The sequence below is a fragment of the Mustela nivalis genome (genome assembly GCF_964662115.1).
Source record: "Mustela nivalis genome assembly, chromosome: 13".
Classification (NCBI taxonomy): Eukaryota; Metazoa; Chordata; class Mammalia; order Carnivora; family Mustelidae; genus Mustela; species Mustela nivalis.
Window position 1 is genome coordinate 6,998,572 of NC_139032.1, and position 13,147 is coordinate 7,011,718.

Here is a 13,147-nt window from a genome sequence, read left to right on the forward strand (position 1 = left end):
AAAAAGACCAACACCTGAAGCATGTTGTGTGGGGACTGTCAGCTTGCAAAACTGTCAGGAAAAGGTGTGCATCCTGGTCTTTTGAGTAGAGGACACTTGAGTTCAAGTTCTGTTTTTGTCATTTTATAGCTAATTGTTCTTGAACAGATTCCTTAACTACTTTGATCTCTGGTTTTTTATGTAAATATGGGGATATTACCTATTCAGTTGGGTTATAATGAAAAAGTGAAAGCTCAAAGGAGAAGAGCCTGTCTAGAGAAGTTAGCATGACAGTCTAGAGTTGCTGGGATTGTCATTAGCTTAGCTCACTCTCTGTGGTAGGGTGTGAGGAAGGCTTTGCAGAAGAAGGTGGCCGCTGAAAACGGTAACGCGGAGCTGGGTAGAATTAGAAACAAAGTTGTTTTCAAAGAGAGATGTTATGCAGGATATATTTTGTGGAGTCATTGTCAACATTGGTCAGTGGATAGAGATGTTTTAAGCTTTTGTGAAGTGACCCCTCTTCACAGAATCCAATCTCGGGGTGGGATCTTTAAAGATGAAAAGAGTGATAAGTGATAAGGAACATTATGCGCTGACAGATGAAAGGACTTGCTCCCTGCACAAAGGGTAGAATTTAAAGATTAGAGAAGATTTATTTATTTTAGTAAGTATGTACAGTAAGCCTTACATCATTTAAGCATTTAGCCTCTCTTCAGATTCTTCTTCCATGTAAAGAACTGTAAGAACAGGAGAGAGTAAAGTGCCCTATCTTGTGTTAACACTACCTCGTTGATAGAGGAGAGCCGGAAACCAGTATCAGGAGCTTCAGCTAAGAAGGAAGGCAAGAGAGGAGTCCCATAAAAACCCAATCACCTTTGCTCCTTTGTGGCCTGCCCCTAAAAAATGTTCAACATGCTCACCATTGGTTTATGGGATAGGGTTTACATTTTAATGTATTCTGTTTGTTGTTGCTAAAGAGACCATAAGGCACTTAATTTAATGAGAAGATAATATTTTCAAAAGAATAGAAGTGGTTTGAAATAGAATGGTTTGAAGTAGCTAGTGGATTTACACTGGTTTAGGCAATGGCTATCCTGTTTCAGTTCTTTGAAGAAGGTAATTTCAGCCTAAGCTTAAGGAACGGAGGAGGTACAGAACGTGCTTAATGCTTAATGTTGCCTTGATATTTTAAGAGGGGGGAATGCCAGGCTACTGTGATACTTAGAGCCAGGGAAAAATGGCATTTAATGTCGCACAGATACAGTCTTTCAGATAAAACCACTAGCTGTTACCAGTAGTTCCGTTAGTTTTAAATCAATGAATTCTTTTCTCCCTGAGTATGATGTATGTGCTTACATTGTTAAGCCGTTTAATGATATCAGTTTTGAAGAATTAAATATTGCCAAACACATTAAGTTGGGGAGTTTTGAATTTCAGAATCAAACGAAATAGGAGTCTCTTCTGATGGAAGCCATTGTTTGACATCCGTGAATAAGTAACTCTGACTTGTCATCTTGTACATAAGGTACAACTGTCCACTTGTAAAAATGTGGAACATAATTATACCTTTTATGTTTAATTGAATATTATGCCCAGCTCAGTGAGGATTCATGCATTAGCTTCATAAATATTCTCTCTTATAGATTTTTTTTTGCTCCTACAAAGGAAGTTTTCAGTTGGTCTTTTGCATGTTATCTTTTTCTTCCTTGATATTCTTACCACTTTGAGTGGTTGAACTGAGGAGCCATGCTTTGTGTGTGTGTACACATGTATATACATGTGTGTGCAGATATATACACACATGCATATGAAATAGCATAAACTTGCTTTTCAGTGTGGTCTGAAGTTAGAGTTATTCATGTGGAGGAATTGCTAGGTAACACACGATCAGTAAGGTCTTTTCACACCAAAGTGTTTTGTGCAAATTAAAGACTGTACATGAATGCTGTTCAAAATGTGAAGGGAGCATACCTAGGGTCGTCCTTCCTTTTAAAACTAAATGTCTACGTGAGACTGCATTTTCTTAATATATACAACCAAAGCAGCAGATTGAGTGTGGAAGTCAATGGGAGAAGCCAGTTGTCTTTTATCAAAGCAAGACATTCAAGGAAGTGTGTTAAAGTAAAACAACATGACTTTTCCCATTAAATCTTTTGGAAAACCTAGATATACTTCATAAAAATAAGTTTATGTTAAGATATAGTGGTTTTATTGTAATTTTTGAATTAAGAAATAGTTATTACCTTTCCCCATTTTATTTCCTGATATGTTGACTGGGGACACATACTAGTGACAGACTGAAGCCGATCAGTACCAGTTGGAGAGAGTCAGTGTTGCTTGTCTCCACTTAACACCACATTCCGATGTCCGGTTGCTAGCTCCAGACCAGCCGTGTCAGGTGTATTTACACTATGGAAATGGGCAGAAACTACAACTCTGGCTTTTTCCAGGGGTGGAAGGAGAGCTGACAAACTGGACACAACGCACAGAAACCAGAGTTCTCTGTGATTCTCAAAAAGTTTAAGATCTAAGTGCTTATCATAGAAGAGTGACTGCTAATTATTATGCAGACATAACACGGTAGACCGTGCTAATATATGCTCCAACAGACTTTCAGCCAAGTGCTCTAGAAGGACTTTACCAGACCCTTTTTTTTTTTTTTTAAAGATTTTATTTATTTATTTGACAGAGAGAAATCACAAGTAGATGGAGAGGCAGGCAGAGAGAGAGAGAGGGAAGCAGGCTCCCTGCTGAGCAGAGAGCCCGATGCGGGACTTGATCCCAGGACCCTGAGATCATGACCTGAGCCGAAGGCAGCCGCTTAACCCACTGAGCCACCCAGGCGCCCTACCAGACCCTTCTTATGCTGCCTTCCAACGAGATTAACTCCATGAAGGGATTTGAAGTCAAACGCTATATCCTGCCCTTTGGGGTTCCCTCCATGCTGAGCGCACAGGGACCGTCAGTACTTTGGGGGTTCACAAAAATGGGGACTCACAGAAACTGGTCTGGAGTGAATTTACAGAAGTCTTCAGGGAAGGAGGGAAGACATGAGGTACATCTGGAAGGTGTATGGGCTGTGAGAAAGAAGCGTGTGCTAGAGGGAGAGCCAGGTATGGTTGTGGTGTGAAGCCTTCCTTGGGAAATAATGAAGCAGAGGGAGTGGAAAGGAAAATCAACTGAGGATTTAGAACTTAACTGGACGGAGTATAACCGACCCGAGGATCCTGTGAAGGTGAATATGGCGCTGTAGGGAGATGGATCTGACAGGCCTGTGTAGACGAGCGGGGAGTGGGTCTGAAGCCAGGTAAACTTCTCGCAATCATCTGAAAGGAAGTTGAAGGAGAAGAACCTGGGCTTTGGTTTCAGAAAGAACTTGGTTAGAATCCCCCTTCTGCCACGCTTTTACTTTTAGTTCAGGGGTAAGATGTAGATACTGACCGGGGTAGTTGAGGGGCGGTGTCCTACACGAAGGGTGTGAAAGAATTTGGTATAGATTAGAAGCGCCTACTGTGCTGTATGCTAGGATCTTCAGTGAGAGATGCTGTTCATGCTCCTTTTACTGCTATGCCTCTGCGCTACATTGTAATAATCATTGTTTGGTAGGTTCTCATGAAGATGGGAGCAGGGGAAATTTGAGTGGAAGTATCATGTGGAAACCTGTTTCATTCCTAACACGTGTGGATATAAGAATGCAAATGGAGCACACTCATTATATCTCTGCATACTTAAATGCTGCGGATTAGTTAACCATTAAGTAAAATATTCTCTGCCTCCTGATTTGACCAGTACAGTTTTGTAAGGAGATGGATGACCATTTAGAATTCTCAGATTTTTTAGGAGTTCTGTTCTAGAATATAGTGGCAAAGAGAGAACTGGCCTTCTGTCACCCTGCCCCTGTCCTGCAGTCCACCTCCTTTTTCCCATCTCCTAGACTCTTCGCCATAGTGAGTCCGCATGCCCTACTCTTCGCAAGCCAGCTGTGTCTTGACCACCTCTTGGGCCTGGAGGTGGGTACGCCTGCATCTCCATTTGCCCGGGGAATGAACCTCTGGGGCTCCGCAAGGGAATTTGAGTCCTGGGAGTTTGCCGAGGTAGAGTCAGAGAGCATGGCCCTGGGCTGAGCAGATTTCTCATTTTATGGGGAAGTATCTGGCCAGAAGTTAAGGCACAAGGCCCAGGGCAGTGGCCCCTTTTCCCTGGGTCTCAGGGTAGTGCTGGACTGGATTATCTGATGGGAATGACAGATCAGCAGGATGTGTTTCCTAGTTAGTTGTGGGGTATGAGAAGACAGAGATCACTGGGTTGCAGGACAGGTACTGCCACTGAAAAAGTTACGGTGGTCCGGGGGCGGGGCAGGCGAGATGGGAGGTGAGTGCAGAGTGACTGGCCACCATTATATTCTCCTAACCAGCCACCAGCATGTCACCAGGCCCACAGCAGCCACTCAATAAATGTGGAGGGACAAGATGAAGGTATTTGAACAGCTGTGCCAGAGATGTGAGAAGAAGGGTGGAAAATGAGTTCTCGGGGGGCCACTGTTAGGGCCTTGCGGGGGGAAGCATATTACTGTGATTGGCAAGGTAGTGCATCAGGACTGTGTGCGTTTAATATTTGTGTGGTGGGACCTAGAAGAGCTGTAGTTGGGTCTTAAATGAATAATTGAATCATATTACATGAGAACAGGCTTTAAGAAACGAATCAGATTTTAAGTTTGGCAAATGATCATTGGAGGGCACCCGGGTGGCTCAGTGGGTTAAGCATCTGCCTTTGGCTCAGGTCATGATTCTAGGGTCCCAGAATTGAGCCCCATGTCTTCCGGCTCCCTGCTTGGCTCTTTCGGCTCCTTGTCTCTCTTGGCTCCTTCCCCTGCTCGTGCTCTCTCTCTCAAATAAATAAAGTCTTTTAGAAAAAATAAAACGATCAGTGGCAAGCACACATTTGCATCGTCAGTGAACTGTGACGGTGGCTGAGGAACTCGTGATCATTCAAGAAAGGAAGAGATCCTGAGCACTTATGTTCCTATCAGATGAGGGGGTGAAAGGTGTTCAGAGAGGACATTCTGCTTGTCACCTGTTTGGAGAGGAGTAGAAGACACAGATGGCTGTGGATGAGCTTGAGTTTTCTCACTTGGTATTCACTTCACAAGTTAATGTCAGGGAGGGTCACTGGAGGAAAAAAACAAAGGAGCCAGTAGAGTTATCTTAGAAACATCTAATTGTAGGTACATAAAACTCAGTCCTGGTGTTCAAAGTTGTTCCAAAATACTGTTTAGTCACGTAGTTTATAATAATCGTGTGTAATACATCATGTCAGAAAATATCCTGTGTTTCATAATGACAATAAAGTAACAGGAAAATCTGATAATAGGGTTACAATTGCCAAGTTCTTTTTGATAACTCTGGTGTGTTCATTAGTGTGGATTATTGCACTTTTTATTGTATCTGAGTTGTAATCGACTAAGTACACAGCAAACACCTGTGATTATTTTCGTGATCCTTGTCTTGTTCAAGTAACCCCAAATCTGTGTATTTAGACGGTTGCCTGTTCATATATACTCAGCTGTGCCTGTTTTCTGTGTTATTTTTCTAAGTATAATGGACCAACATAAAAATTGATGGCAACTGTCACTTAATGTCATCTTTACCCTTAAAGAAAAAAAGAAAACAAACAAAACTATATCATGCCAGGCAGCTATGATGCTGTTTATGGTTGACTAAGTGATCAGATATACTCTTGACTAAATTCATCTCTGGTACCATGGGTCAAATTTAGGGCAAAAAGAGTATGAACATATACAATAAGCAAATACACTTAAATACGTGTTTGTATTTCAGCGTTACCCTAAAGTTAATTTAGTAGCAAATAAAAATCATTAGTTTAAAAGTAATTGTGCGTGTTCTCCCCGAGCCAAAGATTTCTTTTCAAAATTTTCATAAAATTGAGTAATCATGTATTTCTTAATTTCTTCAGCTTTGTGACCTATTTAGGTGTTGTTTTTGCTTTTTTGTTTTTTTTTAAAGAAACAAATCTTAGTTAATTATTTTTAAGGAATGAGCAGAGGTCTGTCAGCTGCTAATCCATTCTTGCTTTTGCTTCTCTCCAGACAATAAGTTAGCAAGCTGATTCTCAATCTGTTTGGTCTCCTGTCTTCACAATTTAGAGGTACAGATTCTTTCAAAGAATTCTTCTCTCCATTCTTTCCCCTGACTTGTATTTTTCCTGATTGTTAGTGTATTTATTCTTTGAAAAATAAAAATTCTCTCTCCTTCTCTGTCTAGTCAAAACAGTTTCTTTTTTCTCTAAATAGGAAACTTAAAAATATAGATAACAGTGATGCAAAGACGTATTTAAAAAATAATCCAGTTGTATGGCAGTTAATATTTACCCACAGATTCAGTAATTACATAACTTGTAGGTAGCAAAGAATTTTTAACATTAACCTAATTCTCTTTGCTTTTAATATTTTAGGCAACTTGGTCATTCTGGCATTTTTATGGTAGAGAATACATTGAGTTTGGCTCGTGGAAGGAATATGAGGTAATTGATTACATGTCCTCTATAAATTATGAACTCGAGGTACACAAAGCACAGTATTTTAATGTGTCTCAAATGGGGTCTCATGTCCAAATCTTTTTTAAAGCAGTTTTTATATATAAGATTTTGGGATTGGTTTTTCGTGTCTTGATGGTTGGCAATGGTTCATATGGTGAGGAACTTTATTTTCTTTCACTGCTTGTGGTTACTTTTTATTTTATTTATTTATTTAGTGAGCTCTACGCGCAATGTGGGCTTGAACTCATGACCCTGTGGCCGAGAGTTGCACGCTCTACTGACTGGGTCAGCCGGATGCCCTTGGTTACAGTTATTTGTAAATACTTTGGCTGGCTTAGCTTTCCGTAGGCCTGTGGAAAGCACAAGAGAACCCCTCCCACCCGCCCATATCCCCAGCCTGCTCCAAGTAGGATTAAAGGCAGGCTGCACTGAAACTTGTGCACTGACACACACTTCTAACTAACAGCTCTAACAATGTGAAATTCTAGGTGCTGCTCAGGATGGTTTACCGGGAGCATAAATCTGAGACTGTTGAGTTAGTCTTTTCCCACCCTTTAGTACCCGTGTGGGACCCTGCATGGTGTCTGGATTTGATGTTCTAACATGGCCGTCAACAGAAGAGCAACTAAATGCCACATGCATTTCCGCTGTTGTTTCATAGATCACCAAACATCAAGCCTATATCAGAATAAATTCAAATTAAAGGTAGTAAAGATAGCAGCTCTTCTTAGGAAATCCATCCTGTGACATGGTAGCGTGTGGATCAGGGGATGTGGGCGAACATGCTGCTGATGTCATAATTCTCCTACTCAATAATGGGCAGGCACGTAGGAAGGCAAGCAGCTTGGTGTGTGGACTTCCGCTTCCGCTACAAGGGTCCTTTAAAGAGAGGCCTTCCACTGGCATTCAGAAAGGTGAAAAGAGCAGGGGTAGGGGTCGGGTGAGTGGTGGGGGCCGGCATCAGAGGGATAGTGTCGAGTCTGAGTACGTGTAAGCTGTATGTCATCATTGGTCTTTGAGGTTATGTTTGCACCCACATTACTTAGATTTCCACATGGTTGACATGCAGTTGTCAGCCCATTCAATATGATAAAACATTGCTATTTTAATATTTCTTTAATCTTCAGCTTCTGTGGGAAGATAATCGCACAATCTACCGAGTAAGAGACTTAACCAAGATTCAAGAGAAATAAGCTGGAGTGGTATCGTTCATCTCAATCCTGTGGTTAAAGTTTTCCACAGGGTGCATCGGAAATTCTCCTATACATTCCCCAATATTTTGTTATGGATATAAAGTTGCAAGAAAGATACATTGAGTAGCTTTGTGTCTCAAGGTCTTTGTAACACGATTTGTAACCAAAAATTGTGCATTTATGTTTAGGAGTGCTAATTCCAGAGCTTTGCCACAGATAGTGTATTTAAAGAGTATCCGCTCTTCCAAATACCACCTCTAGGGAAGTCTTACCAGAAATCTCCACCAGAAATCTCAAGCTGTTTGAGTTGTCTGTATTAAACAAGTGAATTTGATGTTTTTCCTTATTCAGTTTTCATGATTGAAGGCATCTGATATTGATGTTGATATCCTACCTAATAATTGTGAAAGCTAGTATAGGCTTGGGGAAAAGAGTTTTTTTTTATATTTTGTATATTTCTACAAGTGCTTACAAATAAGGTTTATTTAAAATAGGCCAGAGGACATTTAAAATAACTAATAGATGTGTCAGTGGAGTCCTTCTCTTGGAAATTAGTGGGGGATGAACTGACCTTGAGTTAGCTGGAGAAGCAGTGGGGAACAATTCTATGCATCTGTTCTTCCAACTTTTTTCTTTTTAATCCAATTTTTGGACCTCCTTTCATTTTGGTAGCACTGGACTGCTTTGTTGACCGTGAATTAAGGAAGTTGCCTTGATAAGGGGGAGTGGTAGGGAAGGGAAAGTGTTTTTACATATAACACAGCGTATAAAATGCTGTGAAATCATACTGTATTTCACACTCGCACACTAGATCACACCTGACAAGCTTGTTTTGTGTGTTTCCCATCTTATCTAGCTTTTCTCAACTTGTCATCATCATACAGGGTAGAGGTTGTCTCCCTGTTGAGGTTAAGGGAACTAGGACTGAGTACTTCTGAAGCTCAGAGCTAGTAGAAAGAGATCTAGCGTGTGAGCCTAGGTCTTGTGACTCTTCCTCTGAGATTCTTATCCACACTGTATGGGTAATTTTCAAATTATATTTTCCAACCAGAAAAGTTCTTCAGGAGCCACCCTTGGGGATGTTGGTGGCCTGGAGAGCAGGTTCATTTGAAGATGGGACCTCAGAGCCACTGCCCTTTCCTGTTTCCCTTTGTGCACAGACTCTAGTTAGACTAGCACACTCTGCCTCTTGCTTTGTTCTTACATCCTGCTGGAAGCTGTCATCGAGGTTGTATCCCTCTTTTCTTACTGGCGTTGGGACTAGAGAAACACGAATTCGGCTCTTGGCGTTTTCCTTGACTTCTCTTCCTCTTCCACCAATATTTACCGAATTAACATAGTATACGGGATACACTTGGACCGGTGCCAATGATGATTGGTTTTAAAATAGTATAGTTTTAAAAATATAAAAATTTATAAAAACTGAAGTATGAGCTTTCCATATTAAATATATCCTGTCTTGGCCATAAAGTGACAGTAATAAGCAATATCATTTTTAATACAGTTTAAAATATTGAGTGTATTTCATGATCCCAAGTCTGGTAGTTAAGTACAGTAGTTCTTAAAAGTGATTTCCGTAAGTTCTTTGTGTGTATAGAGCCTTAAAAATTCTAGGGTAGAGCAGCACTGATAGTGGTAGTAATGCTAACAGTGTCAAAGCATGGTTCCTTCATCATATAGAGTTCAAAAGTCTTCAATAATAATAGATTCCAAAGTATGTTTTCCCCTTACTCAAGTATGCATTTAAGCCTCATTGTATTGTAACAGTACAATATTACTTACCGTAATTACTTATTATAGAATTACTTATCTGCAAATAGAAGATAAATCCCCTCAGTGGTCCAGCTGAAACATCATGAAATTTAATAATGGTTAAAAGTTAATCACAGACATTCAAGATGAGAGTAATTGTCTGAACTCAAATCATAGCATTCTACAAATTGAATATGTGTCAACAGTTTTGTACTTTTAAAAATGAACATGACTCCGGAGTATTCTTTTTCTTAAACTTAGGTCATTGAGCTTTTAGTTTAGAGTGCTAAACTGATCACTTTAAATTAATAATATTCAATTATTTTCTTCATAGCTCATTATGGACACAGATCCATTGGAGAGGCACTGGAAAGGGCAGCAAAATGGGCATTGACAGGAGTGAGGAACAACTCAGGGAAGTTACATGTTTAGTTTAGAGAAAGAGGGGGAGAAACACCTTGAAATCTTTTTAAATTCATTTGTACTTGTCTTTATTTATTTATTTTCTGTTACAAACTTTTGGGTAAAAATAATAAAGCAGCAAAATGACAAGTACGTTAGAGCCTTATGTTATCTCCTTGAAAGTCCAACCTAAGTAGAATGAGCTTAACTTAGAGAAGGGGCAATTTTAATTTGTCATAAAGAAGACACTCCCTAGGGACGCCTGGGTGGCTCAGTTGGTTAAGCAGCTGCCTTCGGCTCAGGTCATGATCCCAGCGTCCTGGGATCGAGTCCCACATCGGGCTACTTGCTCCGCAGGGAGCCTGCTTCTCCCTCTGACTCTGCCTTCCACTCTGTCTGCCTGTGCTCGCTCTCACTCTCTCTCTCTCTTACAAATAAATAAATAAAATCTTAAAAAAAAAAAAGAAGACACTCCCTAAAAGGTCATTAAACTCTGAAGTGGCAGTAGAGGGACATTTTGGAGCTCATACCCCATAAAAATCTTTATGACCCAAATGGTCATTTACTCAACTAAATAGATATTTTAGCCTTAAAATCTCTACCAACCTGAAAGTTCCTTGAGTATAATTGTGTTGCTTGTTGAAAACACAATGTAATATTTGTATATAAATATATTCTTAAACTAAAGATGATGCTGGTAATTTATGGAGGTCTCCTTATTTTTTCAGAGACAAGATAAAATTGTAACTACATTTTCAGTTTGGGATCATAGAAACAACTAAAATGCCCTTACTCTGAGAGAGAATATAAATCCCATATTATTATGTGCACTTAAAAAAATATTTGATAGGAAAATACAGAGGAAGGGGCGCCTGGGTTGCTCAGTTGTTAAGTGTCTGCCTTCAGCTCAGGTCATGATTCCAGGGTCCCCGCATCGGGTGCCCTGCTCAGTGGGGGGTCTGCTTCTCCCTCTGCCCTAACCCCCTGCTTGTGTTCCCTCTTTTGCTGTATCTCTCTCTGTCAAATAAATAAAATCTTTAAAAAAAAGGAAAGAAAAAACGAAGATAGTAGTCAAGAATGTGAGAAGAGTTCCATATCCTCTGACAAGGTAGTCTAGTGCAGATAGCCTGTGGGTTTTTGAGTTAGCCAAGCCTGAGTTGGAATCATGGTTCACCCACTTAGCAATTCAATATTCTTATCAATATGAGGAGAATAACTGTTGCCTTGTAGACTGTGAAAATAGGGGTACGTGGGAAGTCCACAGCCCAGCTTGGTACCGAGTAGTACTTGACAAATGCTTCATTCTTCCTGTTCAGTTTTACAGTTTCTCCAGGAGTTTGGGTCAGGAAAGCCAATACAACAGGGAGTGAGGAAGGGGCAAATTGAACTTCGGTCATTGGGGAGATAGGGTTCATTCAACATACTTTTTTCCATTTACTGTTTAACTTCTCAAATCCCCCCCCCCCCCCCCCCCACGGAGAAGCCAGTTTTGGTCCTACCTGGAGCAAAATCTTTACTATCAGACCCACTTTTAGGAAGAAAACGGTTTAGAGTTATAAGTACGAAACCACATGTGAAGCAGAAGTTAAGTATCTTTAGATCTTAACTCCTGAAGAAACTCCTTGTTTTTGAAAGGAAGTTAATGTTTACTTAAGAGTTCAGTGTGACACATGCATTATTGTCTTGCAATTTATGGGCAGTAAGCTGTCATTTTGTTTTACTTTAATTAGCGTAATTGTCTTAGGTTCCCTTCTGACCTGTCCTTACCCTCATCCTACCTCCTCCCACCCCGGGCTAACACAAGTCAGCTAAATCCCTTAGCTGGCTTGCAGGATCTTGTATCTCATTGAGTAACTAGTTAACATTTTGGAACAGTGACCAATATTTTTAGTGCTACCTCTGTGCCCGGCACTGGGATGAATAAGAACTTCATTGTCATGCTGTCTCTCCAAGGGAAGTAGGTACTGCAGATCCATGATCTCTTACATATGCTTCTGAAGTTCAAAAGGCTCTGAAAATCACCAGTTTCCTGAAGTTTGGGGCAAAGCTAATGTAGTTGCAGGGCCTGAATCAGATGAGAGAAGGCTACTCCAGGGTCTTTATTTATTCCACAAATTGAACATTCATCTGTTTAGCTGCAGAAATGTCAGTGTGTATGATTGTATGATCAAGTGTTGCCACCCTTGATGGGGTGCTCCATATATACAGTATTACTTTCCAAAATTAAGAAAAAATTCTGAGACATGTGACATTTCTGGCTGGGGGCTTAGAATAGGAGGCTGTAAACCTGTTTGATTATGCCATTTGGTAGAGGAGAATTCAGAAGATGTTGAGTAAATCGCCCAGGTTCGACGGTGTGTTACGATGTTAACACACCTGAGTAGGTAATGCATTGTAGAGCCAAATTTAAATGCAGCAGTCTTATTCTTAAACCACGTGCTGTTTTGCTACTCATTTGCCAAGGCAAGATTGAGCTTGGTTGGCACCTGTCTTGAGTTGACACGATCACTCATCTTTGCTAACAGAGGAAAACGTGTATCTGTATATCCATGATGGAAGATAATCCTCTTATAATTTGTATTTGGGTGTGGACTATTATGGTTTTCTACATATTTGGGGTATAGATGTGTCTCATCATAGAATTTCCCTAAGTATAATGGAGCTCAGCCACAAAGGTCTGTCTCAGGTCAAGATAGAAAACTCTCTGGTTCCTCCTTGTCACTTCTTATTATTTTATTTTATTTGTATCTCACTTAGTGTTGGAAATTGCTTGTTTTGACTGTACTCAAACACGTAACTATTTAATGCCTGTTGTGTATTAGGCTAGAAGTATAACACTGAACAAGAAAATCATGGTCCCTCACCAGGGACACTGTTGCCCATGTAGATGGGGTAGTTCTTGTGGGGTGCCCTATGTTACAGCACACTTAGCATCTGCGGACCCAAATGACATTAAAACCTTGCCTCCTCCCCAATCACTGTGATGACCAAAATGGTTCCAAAGGTTTCCAAAGTTCACAGGTGGAGGACAGGGTAATGGTGGGTGATATTCAGACTCTCAGCCCTGAGAATAACAGCTGCCCACTTACCCATCTACTATCCAAGTTGAATAATTGATTTTAAGCATTTGTATTTTGTAGACTCCTAGCTTCATGCAAAGTAAACAGAACTGAGAGAGCTACAAAGCAAATCACTAAACTGCTTACACTTCACAGAGGCCAAACTGAAAAGCAAGATTAGTTGTGGATAATCTTACCCATGGCTAA

General features: G+C 40.4%; 1 protein-coding gene across 19 annotated transcripts in view; it reads left to right on the forward strand.

Moving 5' to 3' along the window:
• RFX3 (regulatory factor X3) overlaps nt 1-13,147 on the forward strand; it is a 440,711-nt gene that overhangs the window by 181,201 nt on the left and 246,363 nt on the right. For 2 of the 19 annotated variants that reach the window (XM_082694407.1, XM_082694410.1), the window contains exon 1: nt 3,864-3,989. The exons of 15 other annotated variants lie outside the window; for them this stretch is intronic. In XM_082694407.1, the coding sequence (XP_082550533.1) occupies nt 3,937-3,989 (53 nt within the window). In that variant the 5' untranslated portion in view covers nt 3,864-3,936. Of the gene's footprint in view, nt 1-3,863; nt 3,990-7,381; nt 7,446-13,147 lie in introns of those variants that run through there. 2 more of the 19 variants (XM_082694400.1, XM_082694401.1) reach the window with 2 other exon arrangements.